The sequence below is a fragment of the Boleophthalmus pectinirostris genome, unplaced genomic scaffold (assembly GCF_026225935.1).
Source record: "Boleophthalmus pectinirostris isolate CB_2022bp ecotype Guang Dong unplaced genomic scaffold, ASM2622593v1 HiC_scaffold_23, whole genome shotgun sequence".
NCBI lineage: Eukaryota > Metazoa > Chordata > Actinopteri > Gobiiformes > Gobiidae > Boleophthalmus > Boleophthalmus pectinirostris.
This window is the reverse complement of record NW_026571207.1, coordinates 16,461,529-16,487,854: the sequence shown is the minus strand read 5'-3', so window position 1 is coordinate 16,487,854 and position 26,326 is coordinate 16,461,529. Positions and strand designations below refer to the sequence as shown.

The following is a 26,326-nucleotide window of genomic DNA, read 5'->3' as shown; positions in this document are numbered from 1 at the left end:
TTTTTGATTAAACCGGTAAAGATGAAAACCATGGGTGCATTTCAAACACGCGGCAATCGTAAACCCGCCCGGCGGAAGAGGGATTGTGGGGTACAGGAAAAAGAGGAAGCAAAAGAGCAGAAGAAAAGCAAAGGGAAAACAAAGCCATAGACAGCCGAGTGAGAGTGACAATGGGCCGCGCAGTGCCAATACTAATTTTCCTTGGAATCAAACTGTGCTTTATGAAATTACGGAATTCTGGGTAAGTGCTGGAGGATCGTGGGCAGGTTTCCATCCATTGTGCCTGACAAACAATTCGACTTTGATTTATAGTGTGAACATTTGTGCAGTAGAGGAGCTGGCTTAAATACGTACTACTGACAATGCTTCCAATTAGGCCATGTCCGCATCAGTACTAATAGGCATATAATTAGCAACATCTATTTTTTCTTCTTCTTTTTTTTTTTCTTTTTCTTTTTTGAAACTTCTGAAAGCTCTCTAAAACAACTTTGTACAGTTTGTTTAGAGAAGTGGCTATTTTCAAAAAATAACAAGCATCATTCTGTGATAGTAACCACACGTTTGGAAATGTAATAACACTCATGATGCTTGAAATATTTAATGGTACAATTTGTAACTTTGTGGAGGTGGCATGTCACCTGCATGAATCCATGGAAATAGAAAGTTTAAACCGAGCGACAGTAGCATAGTTGGTAGGATGTTTGACCTCTGAAGGTCTGAAGGTTGGTGCGATTGCAGCTCCCACAGATGAATGCTGTTGTGTCCTTGGGCAAGACACTTAACTCACCTCACTGGTGTGTGAATGAGTAAGTGGCTTCTTGATTTGAAGAGCTTTGAGTAACTTCAAAAGCTCTATGTAAAAATGTGACCATTTACTGAGGAAGATTATAGCCAAAGGTACAGCATTTCCATGGAAACAAGGAGATGAATGCCCTCCTCCAGGCTAAATAAGAGTCAGGTTTGTGGAGAGGCACTCAAAGAAAGCATGCATGTTTTACAAGTTTTTAGAACAAGCATTTAAAAAACAACTACGACAACTTGTTTTTATTTTAATCTATGTTTTGGGAAAAAAAAAGTGATACTGCGCTTTTATTAAAAATAAAAAATAAGTACAGATTATTACATTGAGCTGTCCTTTTGCTTATGTCTGAATTGTTGCACCAAAAGAAATCAATGTGATGTATTTTTACAACCACATCAGTGATCTGGGATTCTGAGAAGCAATCTTAGCCATCTTAGTCTTGTATTATATTGGCAATGGATTAGTTCTACTTTTTCAGCATGGTTATTTTCTCTGGTTTGTGATACCAATGGGAAACAGCTTTATAGATTTATGATACCAGTTGTGGACACACTATAATTTCAACAAATCTATTAAGGAAGGTATGGGTGTGTAGGGACAAACCATAGAGTGGTTAAGATTGAGCTGACACATTCCCCTTGAGAGATACTTTAATGTGATGGGAGTAGTGCACACACAATAAGTATGCATACAAATACATACAAATTCAGCAGTGTGACTGGATTGTAATTTCTCACCTGAAGCTGCTGGGCCTCATGGTTTTCCAGTCCTTCCACAATGGAGGCAAATCTCTCTTTATTGTTCCTCTCTGCAGCAATGGTCATGGCAGCAAGAATCTTATCCAAGCTGAAAGAACACATAGAGTGGACAAACACAACTGTCAACAAACAGTTTTATCACCCAGCCAAGAGGACATTTACTCCCAACTTTTAGCCCAAATAACACGCATCTCCTCTGCCATTGAGCCACTGTGGGCACTTTGTCTGCCAGTCCATGGCCGCACTGACAAATACGCTCCACATCTCTTTGTATGCAGTCGCCTCTATTATTGCCCCTGCATCCAAATTGACTTAATAGAGCTTGTCACTAAGGTAATGCTAGCTAGACAAAAACTGTTTTGTTTTTTTTTTCCCGTTTTTTTTTATTTTTTTTTTCCAAATGGCTTCTGAGTCAGAGGAGAGATGGTTTGGAGGGAAGAAAGCCTGCAGATTATTATCAGGGCTGATGGATTAATGTCCAAACAAAACTATTGTGATGTTAACAAATGAGAGTTGAATAACAGCTCAAGGCAATGAAAGTAAAAAGATTTTAGCTTTTAGACAGTAAATGGATGTAAATAGAGCCATGGCAGACGGAAAATATTCTTACTGTCGGTCAACAATAATTCTATGTGTGCAGGTTCTCCCCTCCATAAAGCAATCATTTTAACTTTAGCTATCTTGTCAGTAGTAGGAGACTTAAAAACAATGCACAATAACAAATACAATTGGTTAATTAAATGCCAAACTGAATTAACTGGACATATCGATGGGTTGCAGAGTGATGATATTGCTGATGATATTGTTGCTCTATTGTCAGTAACAACAATTCAGAACAAAATATAAATATTAAATCCTTTGAATAAACAAAAGTCTTCCAAAAGAGTCTCCTTTAAACAGGAAGATGAATACGTCACAATAGTTCAATGTGTTTCCACTGGGTGCTCCAGTTTCATAATAATGTGAATAACAATGAGACATGCATTCTCAAAGTCATGTATGTGGTCTAACAGTGCATGTGGCTGGCTGGTATGTATGCAGTGTCCAGGTGGTGTGATAGAGGTAAGAGTCACAAACAACACAGGAGTTTTAAAGAGCAGCTTTAAAGGCAGTTCAGGCGAGGCTTCAAACGAGCTCAGATAGATCTGCTTAAGTTGTCGCGTTGCCTTTTGATCCTGTCAAGTGAAGTGGGTACAGAACACGAGCTAGCAACACAACGTCAAACACCAAAGGCATTTCAGAGCTGCGCAAGTGACACCTAAGAAGTTTTAGTGGCCCTGTTTTCTTATTCTTTTTTTAAAGGAAATGTATATTTTAATGGAAGCCTGTGATCATGTAAAAGATGCTCATGTCTGCTTCAACTCCACTCTTTGGTAATGCGAGTGAAAGTGACAGGGGCACTTAAAATAGCAGCGAGCAACTGATAAACAACATTTTGTGTATTCTGCATAAATTATGAGTCGCACTGAAGGCAATGTTATCAGTGAATCTTGCTATGTAGTAATAAAAGAGAAATCTACTACTTAATAATGCTACATAATGCAAACCAATCCTGTAAATGGCAAGCTAGTTATTGATTATGTCAATATATGGGAGTGTGCTCAAATTGAGTGTGTGCTCTTTACATCACTACTCACTATTTTCACAAATGTACGCTGGAAAGAGAAAGCTTCTATATATATATATATATATATATATATTTGGTAACCACGACATTTCGATTATGGGAGGTTCAGAATGCCACCAGCTATTGAATTATAAATCATATTATAATAGATGCAACCACATGTTTTATCTTCTTTTGAAAAGGGTGCATTAAATTGTTGTGGGCATATATTGAATAATTCCACTGTATAATTTGCACTGCTTGATATTCAGAAACTGGAAAATGATTTTAGAAAGCATGGCCTGTCACAGCAAGGGGCAGAACAACAACCATAAAGGCCTATTTAGATGGTCAAAGATGTGAGGCGCACCGCTGCACTCCGCTCCTCCGCCACAGCCACCAGCTTTGTTTATTTCCAACATTGCATACGGACTGTCTTTGAAGTGCCATTGTTATTCTACTCCGGCCTTGTGGGAAACAATAAAAACACTCCCCTAAATCCAATTTATAAGCTGTCAGGCCGTCGGTGTGTCAGCGGCAAACTACGCTGGGCTCGTCCGGTGCATTAAACCTGCTAAAGTCCATTGTGTGAACTGTCAGATTCCTATAGTACTGGGTGTCACCTGTAGTCCGTATGTTCGCAGTAGGGACAGTGTGAGCATGCGGTGTGGGCTCCCGGATAACACATGCTGCACAGTGGGAGGAGGCTGAGATTCTAGTGTTTACACAAAGCAGCGGTCTCTTATCCCCCATACCGCGACACAACATTGTGCAACATTAAGCGGAGAGCAGACACATCAGAGCTTTCCATCATTTCTTTGGCCTTTTGGAACTAAATTGGGGCTCCAATAGCGTGTTTGCCAGCAGCAGTATCAGTGGTTGTCATTTGAACTTTCATGGCAGTAAACAATCTAACTTTTAATCTGAGCTGCAAAACACAGATAATTTGTCTTGGTGACGTGTATTTGAATATGAAAAACTCTATCCATTTGTCTATAGTTATAATAGTAGAAACAATTCCTTAAAGGAGCTGTACCATGTTTTTAAATGTAATGTGGTAAATATTGTCTCGCCCCAGTTCAGATCATATATTGTAACAGGGTCTCTTGCATCACAATGTGCTGCCTAGGCTGCTAGCAATTAAAGAGTGTAATTTGCAAACCAGTAAACAAAAGCTGAAGCACTGTTAGCGTGTTAGTTGTTGTAAAGATTGTCATGATGGCAAAACTCTGTTCTGGTCTCTGAAAATTGTGAAAAGCGCAATGAATAATTAGGAAACTGGAAAAGTGCAAAATTATTTTGGGCCACTGCAACCTGTTTAAAATCAATTAGTTTCATATTTTTAAATTTAGTCATGATTAAATCTTTTTTTTTCTTTTTGTACTGATTTAAAAGTGAGGTCCTTTGTTTAATTCCCAAGATGATCATCAAATGCAAAACCCAGACAGATTTGAACATGCAGTGATTGAACTTACATATTCTCCTCTCCGATGATACAGAACGCAGACAGGATTTTTACTATCTCGGTCATCATGTTAGTCTGTTTGGGGTCAATGGCTCGGGCCAGCAGCAGCAGACTGCGCTCATCTCCCAGGATCCTTTGCAGCCCATACTGCAAAGAGAAAAGAGACAGACTAATAAAGCTCTGAAGCCAGGTACGGTATAGTTAGCCTTAATTTGCTTTTTAGAAAGGGAAAACAAGGCCATAAGAGAAAATAGAGAGAGAATGATGAATTATTTCAATTGGGGACAGGACTGCTGGGATGAATACTTATGTGTGTCTGTACCTTTTAGTCTAAGTGAAAGGGAAAAAGAGGAAATGACCACATGTAGGGATTATCTCAGGGCACCAACATCAAGCTCTTATCTGTCTTTGAAATGTGTGCTACTTTTGAAAAATGAGCCAGACTTACCCCCAAAAAGATAATTAAAAGATCTGAGGCAGTGGGCATGAAATGGTAAAATTAGCTTCCATTTAATGTCCCATTATAGTAGTGCTGTCTGTACCTGATTCAAATGAGCTATGGTCAGTCGAGGTACAACTGAGCATGAAAAGAAGCTGTGATTTTTTGAATCTTTTGAACATAACCCTCTTTTAAAAGCAAATATTTGATTTAGAAATGAGTCGTAAATTTGTATTGATATTTGGTTCAAAGTGTTTTTTTTTTATTTTTTTTATAAACCACCACAAACACAATCAACACTGGAACTGACCTGAGTAACATTATGTCTACCATAAAGTGACCATGAATCCGTTCAACCGATTTTATCATCTATAAAAAGACATATCCAACCAGAATGTTTGTGAGGTTATATATATATGCTCTGATTGACTCAACAATCACTAGCCTTGTTCACATGCACACAAAATCTGATTTCTGGACCTTTAAGATTACATGAAATGAAATATAAACAGCAAAATATGATGTGGGTAATCAGAGGGGCCATGATCAGAAAGAAATAGATTTTGCTCTTTATATGTCATTTTAATAATCTTATAAATGTTATATTTGCATGTAACCACAGCCATTAAATGTATTAAGGTTTATTTATTCATGTTTTACTTTCCACAAATTTCAATATATTCCTAAATATTATTTTCTAATTAGATAGTAAAGGTGATGGAGGTCTATTCCAGTGCACTGAAGGAGCCATTTTTTTATGTATGGAATGTTTTATTGCGCTGTGCAGCCCTAAAGGAAAATTAATAATGCAGGAAGTAGTGCACATTTGCCTAATACAAACCTTATTGTTCATGAAAGCCTTCAAGCACTGGATCAGTTTGTGTTGGTTGCGTTTATCTATTGGTTCTTGCCTGAAAAATAAAAACAGATTTCCATTATTCAAATAACGACAACATACAGTCATCAACAGACAAAACACTTCATATCATTAAACTTACTGTTTCTTGTCCAAAAGCTTCTCCAGGGCTTCAAGAAGAAGACCGAGCCCCTCATGACCAAAGTTGTTCACCCAGCTGGAAAACAGACGCCAAATAATTTAGTCTCTGAACATATTGCATTTGAGCTGGCAAATAAACAATATGCTAACTACTTTATAATAACTTTTGTCGAAATTCCTCATTCAAAGTAACACTCGGGGTTCAGCACTCACTTGGATAAATGGACTGTTTGCGCTTTTTAATCCTAACAATGAGCGCTGCAAATCGCAAAACACTTCTGCCCTCCACAATGCTGAATACATTGAGCCTACTTAAATTTAAACTGTACCCATTTACAAGCAAATGAACATCCATCCATCTTAACCAGCGCAGCCGTGCACTGAGCTCTTCGCCTGCCCCCCTCCGCTCTCTCCCTTCCCCATTACGTGCGGCACTATGTTCCCGGTGCCAAAAGATTAAGCAATGCAAGAAAGATAACACAGTGATCAATAAAGGATCGAGAGAGATAATTGGCTATAAACCACGGCATATTGGGAGACGGCAAATGATCCAGTGCGGATGAGGCTTTTTGTCTGAGCCAGGCCTAGAAAGTGCTAGCGGGGGGTCACAGCCACATTATGTCATTAGCATTACTTGTTTTTCAAGCGACCGACTGTCAATAATACAAAATGGATAGGCCAATTTGCAAACATTAGACCGTCATATGCTTATGATCTAGCAGCCTCCTAGACAGTCATCTTAAATCGTAATGTGCGCAGTATTAAAGGCATTTGTATTGACTTCATCACTCAGAAGAGACCCTCAATTAGAGCTGCATTCAGCCCGGAGCAAAAGAGCAAGGCATTTATGTTTATTGATATGATTTAACTAGTACATCGACAATCTACTTTATAACCATTGCTCAAATTGTATTATGTGAGACTGGGAAAGAAGTGATGTATGCTCTTTCATGTATTTTCAGATTTCTTCAAAAACAAGATTTCAAAATTCAGAAATGCGAAGCTGTTTTTGCTGATGTCTATATAGGAAGTTTATTTTGCCCATCTAAACTACATCAGGCACTTGTGATGCAGAAGAGAATAGAACGTCATGGCTGAGAGAGCATCATTCTGTGAAGCCAAAGTCACACATTGTTTATGCATTTAAATATTGACAACAAGTCTTTAGAGAGTGGGAAGAACTAATATTCCTGAGATGGAATGTTCTTTATCACACAGCCAAACAAAACAGCAGAAAGTTGTACGACCTTAACAAAGTGGTGGGGGATCACAAACTATTGACACCTTGCAGTGACATCATGCTGGGGGTGTTCTACATGTATCTCTATTCGCAGAATGTTCAGTAGTCACCATGGTGATACAATGCACATATTAGCAAACACAGACAAAACCTTTTAAGGTAGTCTGAAAACTCAAGGTAAAATACAAAGTGGATTTAAAGCAACATTTTTAACACATTTTCAATGCAAACATTCACGGTCCTGTTAAGATGTTTGATTTTCAAAAAAAAAAAGGTAAAGGCAAAAACACTTCTGGCTAATGCTAGTTAGCTTCTGATTGTAATTGTATGTGAGAGACGTTGTGTGTTTAACAGTACAATTCAGCTCACCTTTTGTAGTACCAATTAAGTCAGTTCTTTATAGTCAGATTGTGTTAATATAAAACTCAAATCAAGTCTAACTTGAATTATAGAGCTTCTAACAGAATAGTGCTTTCAGTTAGCTTCACATCCCCAGGTAATGTTGATGACATCAGATATATATATAAGGTTAAGTTGCCAAAGATCAGCCATATGGCAAAACTTTACAAACATAAGAGTGACATGTAAAAATCCTCTTCGATTAGTCCTTCCTCATAATGTGGGCATGAATCCAAGGATTTCATTAACTTGCGGGAGAACTTGTTCATCTAATATTGATGGCTATAATCCTCTGGTTAAGTGCCACCAAATTGTGTTACTTTCTGCAATCATGTATATTCCGCAGGCAAAATGAAAAATTCATGGCCAGTGTGAGGAAGGCAGTTTCATGTTTTATATTTTGTGTTATTACTGCCTGCTAATGCAATTATACAGTCGTCATGCTAACTGCTGTGAAATACATGCACGAAATGCTACTACTGTCAGCAGCTTTGCTAGACTGTGTTTACTGAAAACACTCATTAAAAGTATATAAACACAAACATAATGTAGTTTTAGTCTTAACAAATGTTAGCAAACAACTTGTTCACAGATCCATAATGCTGTCATTCTGCCATAGTGAAAGAAACTTACCAAATACATTTTTCTCCAACCCCACACTTTATGTTAAGTCTACATAGCTAAAGGCACAAAAACACGATGGAAGCCCAGTGAAAAAAAATCAAAGTTCTAAAACTGATACAACCAGAAGTAGCGCAGATCTTCCCTAGGCAATAGGCTCTCACTGAAGATACACTGCCCACACCTAAACTTAAAATAGTGATTCATGATTTCAGGGTGAAATTATTTATTCATTCAATTGCATCTTGTATAGTAAAAAGCAACAAAAAATAACTGGATAGGATTAATACATTGTATTGAGATGGTAGATAATAATATCCATAAATGAGTCTTACATATTGCATTTCACAGACTTACAACTGTCAACAGTGGCTCCAGAGCGTTGTATGACAAAGCTTACTGGGCATCAGGGCCCGAAATCCAACACTCCTCCATCGCCCTAATGACTTACCACAAACACAACGCTACTTTATACTTTGATCAATTCAGTAGCCATGGCATTCAATGGCAGAAAATAGAACTGCACTTTTCTTGATGTCATATCTTCAATATACTAAATGCACTCATTGCGGTGCAGTTTGTTACTGTTAACAAAAGAAGGTCTATGGAAAGTACCAATATATAATCAGCAGACTTGGAAAGCAAATGCATTACAAAAAACTTACTCAATTTCTGTCAATGACAAAAGAAAAAGCAAAAAAGTGCAGTAGGCATCCATAGGTAACCATAAAATTTGCTATTAGCGTGTAACACATTAACAGTTATTCCAACACGTTTATTCCTAACATTTGCGGTATTAAATTATGATTCAAACTGTTCAGGCGTGTGATTGGAAATGCACAACTGATACTCTGTTATAGGCTGAGATTAGAAATGTAGATTCTCATTGTCAATGATAAGCTTGGCTCTTTTTAATCAATAGATCTACAGTAAAAACATGTGCTTTGGAGAAAAATTCAGACAGTTAAAAGTCTGTATTGTTTATGTTGAGGAAATTAATATCAAAGGCCATTTTTTTTTTTTTTCAGATAAATCAAATTAAAAGTCAAGATTAATCAATACAAGGGGGAAAAATCATAACACATTTGTTTTTGTCATATCCCCGGGCCCGTGTGTGTCCTAGCAATTTGAAATAGTAAATGCAAAAACAAAAATAGATTTTCTACTTGACCAGTGTGAATATTGCACAATTAAGTCTTTAAAAACACTTCTAAGTTTTGTGTCCCAAGGCGCTGACTATGAGAGCTGTGGTTTTCCTGGAGGTGAACAGATGGCACCATAAACTGTAATAAAGACAGGTCTTAAAATATACCCGACACGGAGGACATTGATATGTGCAAAAATGTTTTCACTGTCTTTAAGGGCGAGGAAGTCAGTGAATCCCAAATCAGTACGGCTCTGGTAAAGATGGAGTCGTAATATTTGTACCATATTAAAGGGGCACTGCATAACTTTACTGGCCTCCCCTTTTACTGGTCTCCCCTTAGTGTAAGAATGAATGATTTTAAGGTATTTTTGAGAAAGAAAATACAGTGTTTATGGCCATACAGTGGAAAATTCTTGGCAAAGCAATAATATGTCCATGGAGACAAACAAGTGGTGTTACATAGTGAAGCTTAACTGTGAAATAAAGCTTTGTTAGAGGTGATTGATAGTGCAAAGTGGTAATGACACATGCATGTAAGCTGTATAATTTATATCTTTCAACTGAGAACATAAACCGTTAATCTTGACAATGTAATTTGGTCATCTCTTTCGTTTCTCCTTGACAATTGACAGAGCAGCGACCTGGATGTCACGTTAGATTCTACCATTTTAGATACACGCCAGCCATTTATAGTTTGCAAAAATTACCTCCACTTTGACTGTAGCCACATCCTCAATATATTTCAAGGTCCTGTCAGGTTAAGGTTTTTGGACATCTTGTACCTTTTCCTGCTTCCTCCTATCTGTACCTGCAGGATGTCAAATCTTGCACGCCATGGTAGTAAATCAAATGGCCATTTTTCCATTACCGCTCCTAGTAATGGAATGAAATGAAATAGCGATTCAGACAGTTGGGAGGCTGCGAGAATTTCCTATAATTTGTTGCCCTGTGAGGAATGGAGGTGCTAATAGGTAGGCTTATATAGGCCGTGCTGGTAAAAATCAGCATGGCGATATTTGAATTCTTGTGTTACAGGTTAGCGCTGTCACAATCCTAAAATTTCAAACTTTGATACTAAGGAATAGACTCGATACTCAATACCGATTCCATGATGACAATAAAAACACTCTTTATTTAGACTATAGAATGTTATTTCCAACATTAAATCATAGTACTTCCATTTATTTTACCATGTAGTCTTATATCTGTGTAATCCCTTACTTGTTCAGGTCCATAGTGGTCCACGGGTGTTTATTATGTAATTTGACACTTGTTCTGATACCTCTCAAGGTCATTTAAAAGCTCATTTCTATCCTGTGAATGTGACCTTTTTAGTATCAATACCTGCTCAAATCAGTATCTAGTTTTAATGCTTGTTTTCGTATTGATTTGTATCTGATTCTCGATGCTTTTGACAATCCTAATAGAGGTATGCAAAGCTTTAACACAGTGTTGAAGAATGAGGCATAAAAATAAGCACAGATGGATATGTTCCTTGGAGTATCTGTTTAATTGACAGAGCTGACAGAAGAGATAAGGACTTCATCACATGCCAGGAAGGTCTGTAATAAAGAGCGCTTTTCTACATATTCTAATTAATGCCGCAAAGTGTATGCATATGGACAGAGTGACACCTTTTTGTAGAGGATCCCGCAGATACGAGATGCAATTTGGCACCAAAATCTGCGCAGGAGACGATCTTGACTGTTGTTTGCAAGCTTGTCAACGGAACATTTTTTTCAAGTCAATCACTTTTTTTGCTAAGAAACAAATTGTGAATATGCCATATGCGCCATCTGCATAAATTCATTAATCACTGGGTTGTACTGGAATAATTGTAAAACTATTTGTTAACGGGAGCTTTTTTATGCAGCTCAATAAAATGCCTAAGGTTAAGGTCCAGAGAATCATAAAAGATCTTTTGAGGAATATGGATTACTTTGTTGTTTTTCAATATTTAAAATTTATCTTCCTATTATAATTAATAACCAACATTTGCCAATAACAATATCCGGAAGTTATGGCATTTAATTTGTGATGTTTTATAGTAACAGTGTAGATAGATAGACAGATAGATATATTAGATAGATTCATAGATAGATTAGATAGATTAATAGATATGCTATCGGCCAACAGTTTTAGAAAACCCTAATTTTTCCAGTTATTTATTGCAATTCAAGTTGTGCAAGTCCAATGAATAGCTTGAAATGGTACCAAGGTAGGTACTGAAGAGCCAGAAGTAAAAAAAAAAGATAAAAGATACCAAAACACAAGTCCAAGCTCTGCCAAAACTATTTAAGGAAATAAGAACAAGATGGTAAGCTTGAAAACATGGGAGGGGCCAGCACAGTCTCCAGACTTAAGCCCCATCGAGCTGGTTTGGGATGAACTGGATAGAAGAGTGAAAGCCAAGCAATCTACAAGTGTCACACATTTATGGGAACTTCTACAACAGACTTTCTGAAGAATATTTGATGTCTATTGTAAAAAGAATGCCACGAATGTGTTCAGCTGTTATATCTGCCAAAGTGACTACTTTCATGAATCAAAAGTTTAGAATACATTTTGGTCAACAGTAAACAGTAAAAAAAAAAATGGAAAAAGTGTAACAATAAAACATAATAACATAGAAGTCCATCCTCTTGCCTTTATCAGCTGTAGGGATGCTTTGTACAGAGGTATGGTATGTGGGACAAATGACTTTGAGAGTCTGTCCGTGGAACAGAACAAGGACAAGAGCCTGTCCCCAAAGGTGCTCTCCTCTCCTGTCTCCGGTGCTGATGCTTTGCATGGGGTGCTGGGGGATTAGCATCTTGTCCCTAAATTTAATTATGACATATGGACATGCCAAAAGGTACTGACAACAACTGTAAGGCTCCAGTAAAAGAACAAGTAATTTGTTTCAGTTCTTCGGGTCAGTTCTTTATAGTGAAATGTAAAATATTTCAGCATACATCTAACTTCTAATTCCAAAATACTGCAAGTGGAAATTGCAGCAATTGCACCATTTCATTTTGCTTAATTATGTCAATAATGCCTCGAATAACAGATCTGTAATGCTCATTGCTCAGTGTAGAGAAACAATTGTGAGTGCTTTCTACTGTTTTGTTCGGCGCTTTTATCACGCTGTGCATTTGGACAGACATTCAAAAGGACAAGCAGCAGGCGTAGCAACTTCAAAGACCATAAAAAGCTCATTAATATTGTTCCATGCGCCCCACATGCTCAGCTACAAGCACTTAACAGCAAAACAGGTGAGAGCCGTGGTGCAACACAAGAACATAAGGGCTACAGCTGGACCAGACAAAAAGAACCAAAGTCGACTGTCAGAGAATGTACGGGGCCGGCTTCAACACATTTTACAACATCCCACATAGAATAAGACCCTGCATGGAGCCTGTCGGACTGAAGCCGTGAAGATAATGAAAAGTTAGGTGTCCAGTGCAGTTTTATTTAAAAGTGTGAGAGCGATCGGAGAGCAGCCAGGTCTATATATGAGAGGCACTTGAGAGATTTGGAGTCCTGGTGTATAACGGCAGAATAAACTTGGAGAATATAAGATCTGTGGCCAAGTGTGCTCAGCTGCAGAAAGTACTCTGCTTTTACAAACTGGAATATCTACAGAAGGCAGCTGAATAAAGAGAGGGATGTTAGCTGTAATGAGAGTAAATGACACTCAAGTGAATGGAGATTTAGTAGATGCATTACTGCTTTTGTGTCAAAGCTAAACTGCACAGGCCTTAGATGTTCTCCCAGTAAATGAGAAAATAAGAGGGGTTTAATTTTCTGTAAGTTGGCATCTCACTTAATGTCAGAGTGAGAAATTAATGAAAAGTGTCGACTCAATCTGACACTTCGAAATTAAGAAGCGACATTCCAAATGACAAAATTAAAAAGGGGAAAATGAAGTTGAGGATAAATAATTGACTGGGGAAATTTGGACAGAAAGAAGTGGAGAAGAGTGAGCCGAAGCTGCAGGCGCTGCCATCTGTGGGTGGACCTGCCTCACACCTGTGTGGGACTGCCGGGAGATAAGACCCGCTGAGCACTGGCCCCGGGCCACCTGCGCCACAGCCAGGTGCAGCCCAGCCAATTAAACTATTAGACAAACACAGGCCGCTGGGAGCACATTAGCCCGCTGCCCAAACATCACAACTCCAAAAGCACTGCTAAGCACTCACTCTGCATGACTACACACTGACAGGGAGACTTTTGTTAAGATGAGGAGGATTATTTAAAGATCCACTTAAAGGCTTAAAACGTTTTGTCAAATGTAACTATCTAGAACCTGTGAGATTAGACTGTTATCTACAGTGTTTTCATTTTCAGTGCATACCTTACAAACATTAATTAATAGATTTACTGATTCCTGAAAAATTAAAGCAGCATTACATTTTGAAATGTCAACAGTTGAACCCCAGAGGACTCATGTGAGCCGTGAGATGAGACAAAGCAGCACTGCTTCAACTTCCTGATTATTTCCCTGTGTAAGATAACATACAAAAGGTTGCATTAACATAGCACAGTCAGAACCCCGGCAAACCGAGTGTGGTTTTCCTGTGTGATGTGATCCATGACAATTAAGTGCATTCATATTAATTAGAAGTAACCTTCTCCATGCCACAGGAACATAATCAGGCCTTTTCCCTGGAGAGGGGTGATAGAGACACACAAATGAGCAGAGGCTGGTGTTAGCTCACACTCCCACACTCTCCAGAGTGCCCACCCATGGGTGCCCTCTCCCAGGATGAATGAAGCCATCCATGGAGTTGACTCCCTAATAAAACGCTGGTGCTGTACCAGCTGGCCAAAGATTCAGCCATTTGCAAACACCCACAGGGCAGCACTGGCCTCACTTACATCCCACAGCAACTCGTGACCTTTCTGAGTGGAGGGGCTGACTTGACTTCCCGTAGCTCAGAACCATTTTACATCTCTCCAATCACAAATTACTGAAGAGCTGGAACATGCATTTGTTGGATAAAGCTCACATAATTTGAGCAATAACATACAACATGATCAACTCCAAATTTGCTTTGATATGGACAGCTTATGGATGTTATATATAATGTATGATCGACTCAATGGTTAATATATAAATTATAGAAGAGAAAAGACAGTATAATTCTTTCTGTAATTTACATGAGCCAAAAATGTAATAAATGTTATCATGTTGGCAGGTAATCGCTCAGTATCCAGCATCAAAGGGTCCAGCTTACTAAAAATAGAATGGTGACAATTTTATATGCACCATCCATTGATTCACATTAGCACACATCTCTTCAACTGGGATGGTAAATAATTGATAGGATCCAATGTCGATGAGGAGTCCTTTGCACTGGTGTCACCAAAGTAAAACAGAAATATGCCATTTACATGACAGTTTCAATATACCCCTAACAATTAATATTTAACTGAATATTATACTTGTATTTAGCTCAAATTAGTTATAATAATAGTAATTATAACTGGAGCAGCACTCTCTTGTTTTATAGTGTTGGGGAAATTTCAAGACACAGCTAACAGTGTGGGGAAAAATCTTATATTACTAACCTGACAGGATTGCTAGTGAGAGACACTCTAAGGGACTCCAGGCAATTAAGCAGCTTATCCTCGGTGATGCCAGAACGCAGCTCGTGGACATATTCTTGGGATGAAAGGGTACACTCGTGCTTGCTGTTCCTCAGTCCACCCTGCAAACAGAAAGACAACAGGGGGGTTATTAGGGAGAAGGCACGCTGCGACCCCAACATGTCTCAGGCACTTGATAAATGAGCAAAAGTGTGAGGAGACAAAGGACCCTAAGAAGATGAAAAACTACAATGATGGTTTAGAAAAGGAGTCTAAGGAGGTATTACCGGATAGAACTGTGCATAAATTCTGCACACAATATCCAAATTAGTTAAATATTTTTCCAATTTGACTTGCCTCAGTACAGATATATTGTATAAGCAGCTCTTCAGGTCAATATATGTCAACTGTGCACATGTCTGCATCTAATTATAAAGCGTTTTATTGTCTGTTGGCATTATTGTGACAACTCTGGCCTCAGAAAGTTGTGAATAATTAGGATGCACAATAATAAGGTGACTCCATTGTGTAAATTACAACCTCCACCAAAACAATAAGAAACTAGCCAACAAGATGTGTACATCTAGCAATGCCGAAATACCTCCCATTCATATCCATTTCACCCAGAACTATGGTAACATAAATTCTTTTATCAAACTGAATAACATGCTGATGTTTTGTTCCTCTAATTAGAAGCATGTTTTGTTTTTTGTTTTTTTTTACATGTGTAGAGTCATATTTTGCCCAGACAAAAAGTGAAACTATAAATTGATGTTTAAAAAGAAATATATTTTGACATTTATGGAGTTATACATCTATTTGAATTAATGTTCTGATTCTGAGGCATTTACTACTTCCCAATCAGCCATAACTGTAATATACAGTCCTGACAAAGCGCCAAACACAGACTTTATGTGGTATCTGAGGCAGCTCATAATCACCGTAAATGGATTCTTGTGCATAATCTCCGGTGAGGGCTCTCGGGATATGCCTACACAATCAGTTTACCTATTTGAAGCAAAACGCACACTCATATCAACACTCGTGTGACACAAACACAAGTTACCACAGGATTATATTCAGCCCGGGCTTGATTTCAAACTACCCGAGTGACTGAATCTATTACTGTCAAACACGGCGTCCATGTGGTCCACAAATCAACATAAATCTTCTGGAGCACAAATCAAACCAATTTGCATAATACAATTGTACTGTTTTATTTCCTGCCCCGGTTGGCGCTTCAAAACTACACTTGAGCTAAATTAGTCATTTCTGAGGTTCTGTTGTCAAAATGAGCTGTATTTCAGGTGGGGGTTGAGCCTGGGTGCCATATGTAACAAAACAGGGGCAGTGCGGCACGGCAAATGCAACATGAAATATGCCTGGAAGAGATTGCTAGTCAAAACTCATCTGTGTTGGTCCCCTAGGCTGCCGCTTCCCCACAAAGTGCACTGTGCTAATAGGCAGTTTGGGAGGTAATAAGCTAGCTCATTTGTCTGGAGGAAAGAGAGGGCCCGCTGATCTTCCGCAATGCACAGTCTACATGAAACAATCAGGTTCTATATTTAAGAAAGTGAAAAGGAACTAGGCAGCTTTCATACTGAACATTCATTTTTCTCTGTGACAATGAGCAACAAAAAGGCAACAGATAGATGTTAGTCAATTTATGGAATACACTGTTTATATTTTAGTTTTTCTGCACATAGTACATCCAACTTGTAGATCAGTTCATTACTTTTGTCTACCCCAGCTTGATTAATAGTAAGAATCTTAATAGTACAGGAGTTTTAAAGCAATTTAATACCAAATTCATTGGTATCGGAATTGGTTTTGCGATACTTCCCATAGTATTACTTGTTATAAATGAAAACTGAAATGATCAGCCATTACCACCCATCAGTAGTTTACTCTTGAGTTGATTAAGTCACATTTTAAAATTCAACTATTTGAGACGATTGCCTATACAGGTTTAAAGACATTTTGTCATCATGAACAGTGAGCAAGTGAATATCCCAGACAGTTGTCATGGTTCAACATCAAGTGACTAAAAGGGCATTTTTGTTTCTTTGTTTTGTTTTTGGTCTTTTACTCATGGTTCAAAATTGGACACAAGCCCCATAATGTAATAAAACCTTTAAGGGTAGATCTGAAATGTTGCTGGTATTTTATGTAATGTATGAGAATGTATTACAAATACTGCATAATAAACAAAATGACTGTATTGATGGAAAGCACATCACAGCAGTAAAATAGACCTTGCCTGAACATTTTCTGATATTTTTTTTCCCTCTATGTGCTAATCTATACAACACTGCAGTCATTTATCTTTCTCGTCTGCTGCTGGTGGATGTGGAGGAGTGACTGGCTGCAGTTTTATTTGACTGGAGGCGCCTATTAGACCAGAGGGAGAAAAATCTGAATATCTTTTCCAACATTTTCTGTGCATGCTTTGAACAATACATTTGCAGAAACAATAGCAAGACAGATGTGAGGAAAAAAAAGGGTGAATCAACTATTGTGAGAAAGTCTTAACAAGTTAAATCCAAGGCACCAAATTGCAGCGTGAGTCTTTGTACTACAAGATACATTTTTCTACCTGTACTATTTCTCACAAGTCTTCAGTTGTTGCTTAAGGAGCTCTGTTCCTATTGTGGAAGTGGGTATTTGAAATAGAAATAGACATAGTTGTTACAATGACTCTGCAGTGCGCCATTTTTCTCTTTTTCACTTGCTCAAATTACTGAAGTAAGAGCTGCTATTGATGACAAAAGCTTAATAGAACCAGGTGATACAGAGCATCTTCTATTGTTAAATTGTGTATTCATCAAAGAACCTGTATTTTGCTATCAAGACTTTTAGAAATACTGTTGGATACCATAGTGATAATATTTGATGATTTAGAGCTTGAAATATTTATAAATGTATGTTTTTAATCAATTTAAGTGTCAGGAATGCATCGATGCAATACTGCTATTGGATATGTGCCCCGATACTGAAAAATTAGCTCAATTGGATATCGGCTTCCAAATATCAATTCAGCCGATATCCTGGTTAGACATATTAATTGCTGTAATAAGACTATTTGCTGGACATAGTTGGCCCAGAAAGTCTTGTGATGTTTGAAATTTTATTTACCGCATTTTTCGGACTGTAAGTCGCACTTTTTTTCATGGTTTGGGTGGTCCTGCGACTTAGAGTCCGGTGCGACTTATAAATGTAAAATTTCACACTGACAGCTGCTAGAGGGCGCTCTATGCTTGTGTGTCAGTATCTGCTACTACTGTACCACTGTCACTTCACGCCCTCCTGCGTATGTCTCCTGAAGAAAAAGCTGCTGTCCTGCCAGAAAGGCTGGAATAAGTCTAACTGGAACTGATGCTGAGTCTGACGACAGCTACGCAGAAGAGGAAGCGGCGCTCCATTTACCTCTAGAGGATGCGGAGTTGCTCAGAAGTGACAGTATTCAATGGATTTACTGATTTGGAGTGAGATGGAGAGTTTGGTAAACTTGTTCTGCTTTGTTGTTTATGCTATAGTTATCTGAAGAACTGTTGATATGTAACAGCCTGTCGTTCTCTTTTCCATTGTTATTACTATAACTTGCCTTTCGAGATGAAATGTCAGTTCCTAAATTTCCCCCAAAAAGTGTGACTTATAGTCCGGTGCGACTTATTTATGTTTTTTTCTTCTTCATTACGCATTTTTAGGCTAATGCGACTTATACTCCAGAAGACTTATAGTCCAGAAAATACGGTATACAAAATAGTTCTGTAGTTGAATAGCTACATAACACATTTGAATGTGTTGTCTTATCAATTCGTATAAAAACTGAAATAGCCTATTCTATGTATCCATTTAAAACACAACCTATTAAGCCAGTGAAAAAGATTTCTTCCCAGGGTCGAATGAAAAAAAAGAAAAAGACAGTCACTTTTTATTTATTTCCTCTGTGCACAGTAGTTCCCAGCAGGCAGCCCACTTTGCCCAGAAACGCCGGAGCTCTAGTTTCACCGCAAGCTCTGACCTCCAAGAAACCAGAGCCACTGACCATAAACTGCTTTTTCATGACCCTCGCCCAAATGAATGGAATCCTTTTGGAGATAATATCATCATTACACCACTACACAGAGAAACAAAGAGGCAACAAGGGACTTTTTTGCTCCCTTCTGGCTCCAAAAATGGCCCCAAATGAAGGCAATGAGCAAAACAAGACCCTTGGGGAACAAAATGCAAGGTGGGTCAAGGGATGTTTTTGCCGTATGGGATGAGCCAGTAAGTGGTATATAGGGAGGAAAAGAGTAGGGCAAATAAGATTGGGGGATACAGTGCAACCTCCAACCGTATAGAGGACAGAGACAGCCTTTTGACCACGGCCGCCAGCCTCATCTCCTGCGCGTTTATTGAATCTCCTATTTGTCGATAACAGTATTTCCTGCCAAAGAAAATAGTGCTGGGAGCAATTACTTCAGCGAGCCTGTCAATTTTGCTGGGAGGGGTGGGGTTAAGGGAGGGAGAGAGGCTGATTCGCACCTTTTTTATTTTTTTTTACTCCATCACCTCTGTCTGAGAAATCCCTTCGCCTTTGCCATGGGGAGTGACAGAGTGGCTTCTCCACACCGGGGCAGGGTACAGCAGGAGAGACCAAGCCACTGCGGTCAGGGCACGTCCGCATGTCATCTCCAGACGTAATGAGCCCATAACAGGTTGGCAGCTTGCTCAGTGCCCACTGCTCAGCTGGAAGACTGATATGTATTATTCAGCTTCTTTCTCAGCTTCCTGGAGAATCACATGGCGGCAATGTGTCGAGGAATTGGGATGCCTTCAAGCTGTTTTTGCAATCAGAAAAAAATACCAGTTTGAGAAAGTACAATTAGGAAGTGATGCGCAAACTGAGAAGAAGCACTGTCTTGGCAATTCATCACAGTGTGACCTGAGCATACAGCAGTTTCTATTCTTCGGAAGGCAAGCATGAAAGTCTTGTTTCATTCAAAGCTTGTGTGATCGCTTGAGTGCGCTTCACTTTACTGAAAAGCTCCTGCCCGTGCTGACTGCTTTCAAGTGCACAGCTCACCGAATAACTAAGGTCATGTATGCTGATTGAACAAATGTATGTTTTAGCTAGACAAGGTCAACAAGAGTTCAGGTAAAAACAAGTCTGGTTCTAAAGCCCTGAACTTCAGTTTATATTGTGATTAATTAATACAAATGCATAAAGTTGTCTCTACAAGAACATATACAATAATTGAGTTAAAAGAGATAGAAGAGAGAGATAAAAGAGTTACCATGTTAATATAAGGGAAAATACTGTATATTATTTGTGCTATTGCCTGTGAAAACAAACTTTATACTTTATGTATCTGAATGAAACTTAAGTTTATGAATTGTTAAGTAAAGAAAACTGCAGGAATTGGAAAATCTAATTATCCTCTCTATAAATACAAGTACAGCCTCCTATTGTGTAAAAATAATACAGATACAATCTGTTCAATTAGAGCCTATCAAACTCTACGATAGTCACGTTATAACTTAATTTCCTGCTCATTAGAGGCAGATAGATTAGTTGGAAAAATGATAATGCATGAATTTGTGTAACAAATAGATAAAATAGTGAAAATAGCATGTGCCATGTCCAAGTTACATTATATGAAGGCTTGTATAAATATTAACACTAAGATTTAACACATTGTAAAGTTGTAGCATGTTTCCTATGGCAGTGATGGGAAAAGGTCAACGGGAACACGGATCAGTTGAGATGCTGCTTGCTTGGACAATGAGTTTTTCCTAGCCCTACTTAAAGGACAGAGCCCTGTTACCGGTAGATAAGACATTTCATCTTACCTCCGGGGCAGGGCTGGCGGCTCTGTGGGGGATTTCCCACCAGACCATGTGGCCGAACATTTCACCGTTTCCCCCTCCTCTCTCACTTTCGACCCTATATTCTCCCATCCTATCTGCAGCCTGTCTCTCACTTCTTTAAACCCTGGGTGACAGCTACAAAGAAATCTGTGTATGCCCGTACACACCAGGGGATTTACTTCTTTCCTGTTCCTTTCCTTCTATCTTGTGTGTAAAAAAACATCTTCAGACAGCTTTATACCCTGACGCCTGTGCAACTACTGGCTGATAACATGGGCACAATTAGGCTTTAAACACTTGCAGTAATTAGGAGGGTGGCGTTACATCTTTTGTCCAGAAGAGACCAACGGGGGTGACACACCATGGAGAAAACAAAAAGAAACAGTGAGGTATAAGCCAGTAAACAGCTTGAAAATAACTCTACTTTTTTAGCAAGGAACATGAGGCACAATTGGAGGCATCATGTTGAGATTGTGTTTTGTGAAAAGTCCCTTGGTTTTCGACACCAACAGCAATCATAAACTCTTGGTATTAGGACAATCCTATTTAGTTTCTTTATGTATACAGCCATGATTGCTCACGGAAAGGTAATTAAATTTAAAAAAGCAAGGTAGGCAGTTTCCAAAGTCCAGCAAATTGAAAGGTCAGTGAAAGGATATATCGGGCCAACTCAGCCGTTAGGTTGAATAAAAATCAGATTTATTTATTCAAGACTTGACACAAGGATCTGTTTTGATTACAAAAAGGCCATGTTCTTAGAAATTGACTTTTAAACTTTCAGGAAAGAGACAAGTGCTTTTATTGTGTAGGATTTACAAGTCATGTAGCAGAAAATAAAGCATGTTGCTCTCCTTGGAGGGGGAAATGGTAGCTACAAGGACTGTTTGAATTTTGAAAAATTGAAATCATGATCATTTGAAATTTATTATTTTTGTACTGAAAGTTAACTTGAGCATAATGACTTATTATTGGTAATATTTTGTGATAGTTATTTGACAAGTGGCTTTGCTTCAGGTTTGGAGGGGTAATGTCCTGGACTATTTTCAGGACAAAATTGAATAAATTGCTTTAATGATTAGAATCAGAATCAGAATTACATTTATTCATCCCCAAGAGGAAATTATTTTTGTTAAAGAAATGCAACTGACAAGCAAAAGAAAGAGTTTAAAAAATAAATAAATAAATAAATAAATAAACGTACTTAAAATATGGTACCCTCACAACATTCATATGTATGGGCACTTTTGTAACAGTGAGACAATGAATATGGTAGTTGGACAATAACGACAAATTTACAGTACAGATTTCAAGAGTTTGTTTCATCCCTAGTTGCTACATTACAGTTGTATTCCAATGAAATATATAATTTAAGAATATTGGCAGTAAAATTTCTATTTGTCCTTCAAACTATTTCCTATGAAAGACAGTTCAAAGTCGTGTTGCTTGGACCACCTTGACCTGTTACCACACTAACAAGATGTTTACCCCACTGCAATGGTTCACTTGTACAGCTTGACCTATACACTAGACACTTCTTTGAGGAACACAAAATTGCCAACTGGCTCTGACCCAGATGTGGACATAAGGGAGCCAATAAAGCCACTGCCTCAGCAACATTTCCTGGCATTAATCCCTGAAAATACAGCCCAACTACAATGGATTACAATGCAGTACTTTTTAATGCGGTGTCCCGAGGATTGTGACCATAAAAGAACACATCAATCAAAACCGGTAGCAATGTTATTTAAATAAAGAACCCATAAGTGCCACTTTAAATGCTGAACTAGAGTATCTGATTCCATAAGAGATGCTCACAACATCTTAGGCTGCTTAGCAATATTGTTGAGGGCATTTAAGTTTAGTATCTGCTGTTTCTGCGTGCTGACCTGCGTGACTTTAGACTCACTGTTTTCAATAAACTTTCGTTGGATCAACCTTTGAATTTTCCTGCAAGAATTGCGGGTGTGGAACAATTTGGAAGAAGGGCTAAATATCACCAAGAATGTCACAGTAAAATATGAATCCTGGTAGGCATTTCCCTTAAAAACTTTCGTAAAGTTAACTCAGATTAAAATACATTCAAATTCCATGTCCACAATGGCCTTAACTTTTTCAGCTCACTTTTCATGGCTCAGTCTTACTGTGGTAGTCATCCCTGTATGATATGCATGGAATTTGTCATGATATATTGCCATAACAATACAGTCCTAGCCCAGTCCAAATCCTATTAATATGACATCTTCTGCAGATCAGCACCTCACATCTGAGCCAGAGTTACACAAGGAGTTACAATAGTCATTTTTACACACTAAACAATTTAACAGCCAAAACCTGAGCAACTATTTCTTCAGACATCGATGCTGTTCTTGTGAGGAACAGACTATTGTAACTTTTATTCTGGTGAATGCAACAGCAGCATAATCCTTTGTAAAATGTCCTGGCAGAGATGAAGTTGCTTTCTCTTGTTGTTGTTTTTTCCTCCAATGCTGTTTATTTATATATTTATTTCATTTTTGTTAAACCACTCAAAGAATTCAACACAAATGATAAAACATTTTTAAAATAATAATACTCCATTCAGTGTAGCCTGCGCTCTTACAGTATTAAAAAAAAATATTACAATCACAAGTGATCCTGGATTGTCAGTGGCTTAATATGCATAATATAAAGGCCACGGGTTTTTGTCATTCTCAGATAGGATCAGAGAGACTTTTAGGTTTAAACAAACTGGATTTCAGCATTGAAATTGGCAACTCAAATGAGAGACTCGTGAGAGGCTGATTCTGCTTTCTGATTGTATAATCATCTAAAGAACCATAACATCAATATTTAATTAAACAGCTTGACCATCAGCATGCATATTGTTCCGTAAATACATGTAATAAATGATATATAATTATATGTTTAATCTTATTCTTCCTGGTTTGTTTAATATTCTTGAATTTATCTTTGACAAATATTCACTTCTGTACATCTAAGCCTCTGCCCTGAGACTTTTTCTTTTTATTTTGTGGTCAGCTTAGAGCATAAAACCATGGTAAATCAAAGTATGTCAAAAATTGAAAGTTGTAGGGAATATGTGCAGCATGTGGTCTAAAACAGCCGACTGAGAGCGTGAAGCATACTGTCTGCAGCCACTTAGGATCCAAACTTTGGCCTTGCTGTATTGATTTCCATAGAGCTGGAACAGTTTGCTTGGACAATTCTACTAACATGCATAAAGTCTCACCCCACTGAACGTGCAGTGGGAGTCAAGCAGAGGTTAAACATTAAGTGCTGTATGTGGGTCAGTGAGTGCTGCTAAATAATGGCTGACAATCACAATGACTGACTTGATCATTTTCAGTGCATATTAAAGAGCACTATGTTATACTGTTGTCCTTAATTCTTTTTAGTTGTATTTTTGCTTTACAAAATCCATTAATCCAAAGTCATTCTCTGATCATAAAATAATGCTTTGTTTGCATTTTGCCTGTATAGTTGCGTCACAGATAAAACTCCAAAGCAGTTTTCAAGACCAAACCATCACCTGACTCATTTAAATTGTGCTCACAACAAACACGCGGCTCTATTACCATTGCATTTACGTGATAAAGACTGTTAACATCGTTCATTCACGTTGTTGACAGCAGAGGGAGCTGCAAGTGTGTTTTCCAAATGTTGACATTATTTTTGAAAAGTGCAAATACTAACCCGATATATATCGGTCTATCTTTAAAAAAAATGCATAATATGAGCTATTTAAAATGTGCATTACAATCTTTGAGCATCAGATTGGGATTAATTCTGTATACACGCCAGCTTGGCAGCACAAGTTTTATTTGCTGGGATGGGGAATGTTTGTGTGTGGTGCCGAATATTCCTCTTAGCACTTCGCCTTGTGCTTTGCAGGACTCATGTCTGCACTGAATTTCAATGACACCTTTATAAAGATAGGAGCAGATGTCAGGCAGCTCACTGAAAGTCAGGAAGAAGAAGGTGGGAAAAATAGCATAAGTAAAAAATGAGTGCACAACTTGCTGCAGAGAGAAGTCTTACTTTATGAGTGTCTATTTGCAGCAGTGTAGGACAAGAGAAAAACAAGCTTGCTGTAAAGATGCAACATCAAAGAAAGAGTGTCCTCAAATAAAAGATAAACCAGGCACAAACAAAGATTATTGATGCATGGTAAAATAGCAACCGTAAGATGATTTCATAGACTCGAGATTCTTTTCTTGTTAAAAGTCTACACACAGTGCTTTCAAAGTAATGTACCAAACCATCTATTTGTTATTTGTTTCAAGGTCAGCAAATGATGCAATGGTATCCTCATAATATTTTTGCAATGTTGTACAGTGGCCATATTTACAATAATGTGACGCAAAGGCTAGTTTTCGTATACAGAATATATGGGAATAGTATGAGAAAGTTTAACAAAAGCTAAATTGTGCTGAGTAAACTCGTAAATCTGTACAATTAATTTAATTTTAAACAAACTGAGATTCAATTTAAACGATCAATGATCAGTTTGATCTTTAGTCTCCTTAAGAGTGACTTTATAGTGTCTTGATATGTTCATGAAATTAATCCTGATATTGCTCTGCCCTGTGCTTGCTGCTATTTATAAAATGGTCCAGTGAATAAACCAAGGTAAAATGGAGTCAGGATATACAAGTAATTATCTCAAAAAACAGCAAAATATCAAAAAGTACTTGATAAAGTACTGATTCTTCTTCTTGTTGGTCATATATAAGTTTAGAAAGCTAGCCACAGCGCCAAAACAGGACCTGAAGTCAAAAGTATGTCACGCTGTTTTCTGAGCACTTGTTTGCCCCACATGCCCCCAGTGTCGCCGCGGAGAGGTGTTAGAACGTGGGCCGTTAAGCAGGTAGAGTCACCCAGGATCTCATTTAGCTTTTCACTCTGGTCTCTGCTGCATTGATTGCGATGTGAAGGCCTAATGAACTCTGGTGCTGATGTCTCTAGCTCGGGGAGTCTGGGTACGAAGCCAAGAGCTGCAACTACTCACTAAAAGTTTTGGAGAAGGATTACGAAAAACAAGTACAGACATCGCTGTTGTAATATGTGTCCCGTTTTATTTTATTTATTTAAGAATTTATTTGTTGGGGGGCTTTTTTCCCAGCCTTGTGCTCCATAAGGGACTGACCTTGATGAATCATACATAGCACAAACACGCTATAGGGGCAAAAGGTCCAGGTTAGCCGGATATTTTTCTTTACAGCAGCGCTTTCCCCCCAGTGAAACTCCAGAATAACAAAAACAAAAGAACAAAGTATAGACAATTTAATTATGTTGTTGAATGCACTGCTGTTTGGAGAAATTTGTTGACAAAGATATGAACAAGACAGCAGCAAGTTTGTCCAGTTCAGAATACCTTTTGTTGTTGAAAGCTAATAGCTCCAGTGGATACTTTTGAATATAAGGC

At 38.1% G+C, this 26,326-nt stretch overlaps 1 protein-coding gene across 7 annotated transcripts in view; it reads right to left on the bottom strand.

Moving 5' to 3' along the window:
- The window catches only part of diaph2 (diaphanous-related formin 2), a 424,564-nt gene that overhangs the window by 335,240 nt on the left and 62,998 nt on the right, over nucleotides 1–26,326 (bottom strand). For all 7 annotated transcript variants that reach the window (XM_055158844.1, XM_055158843.1, XM_055158845.1 and 4 more), the window contains 5 exons: nucleotides 15,028–15,167; nucleotides 6,069–6,143; nucleotides 5,912–5,981; nucleotides 4,642–4,778; nucleotides 1,540–1,648 (listed from right to left, as the gene is read on the bottom strand). In XM_055158844.1, coding sequence (XP_055014819.1) covers nucleotides 1,540–1,648; nucleotides 4,642–4,778; nucleotides 5,912–5,981; nucleotides 6,069–6,143; nucleotides 15,028–15,167 — 531 coding nt within the window. The remainder of the gene's footprint in view (nucleotides 1–1,539; nucleotides 1,649–4,641; nucleotides 4,779–5,911; nucleotides 5,982–6,068; nucleotides 6,144–15,027; nucleotides 15,168–26,326) is intronic.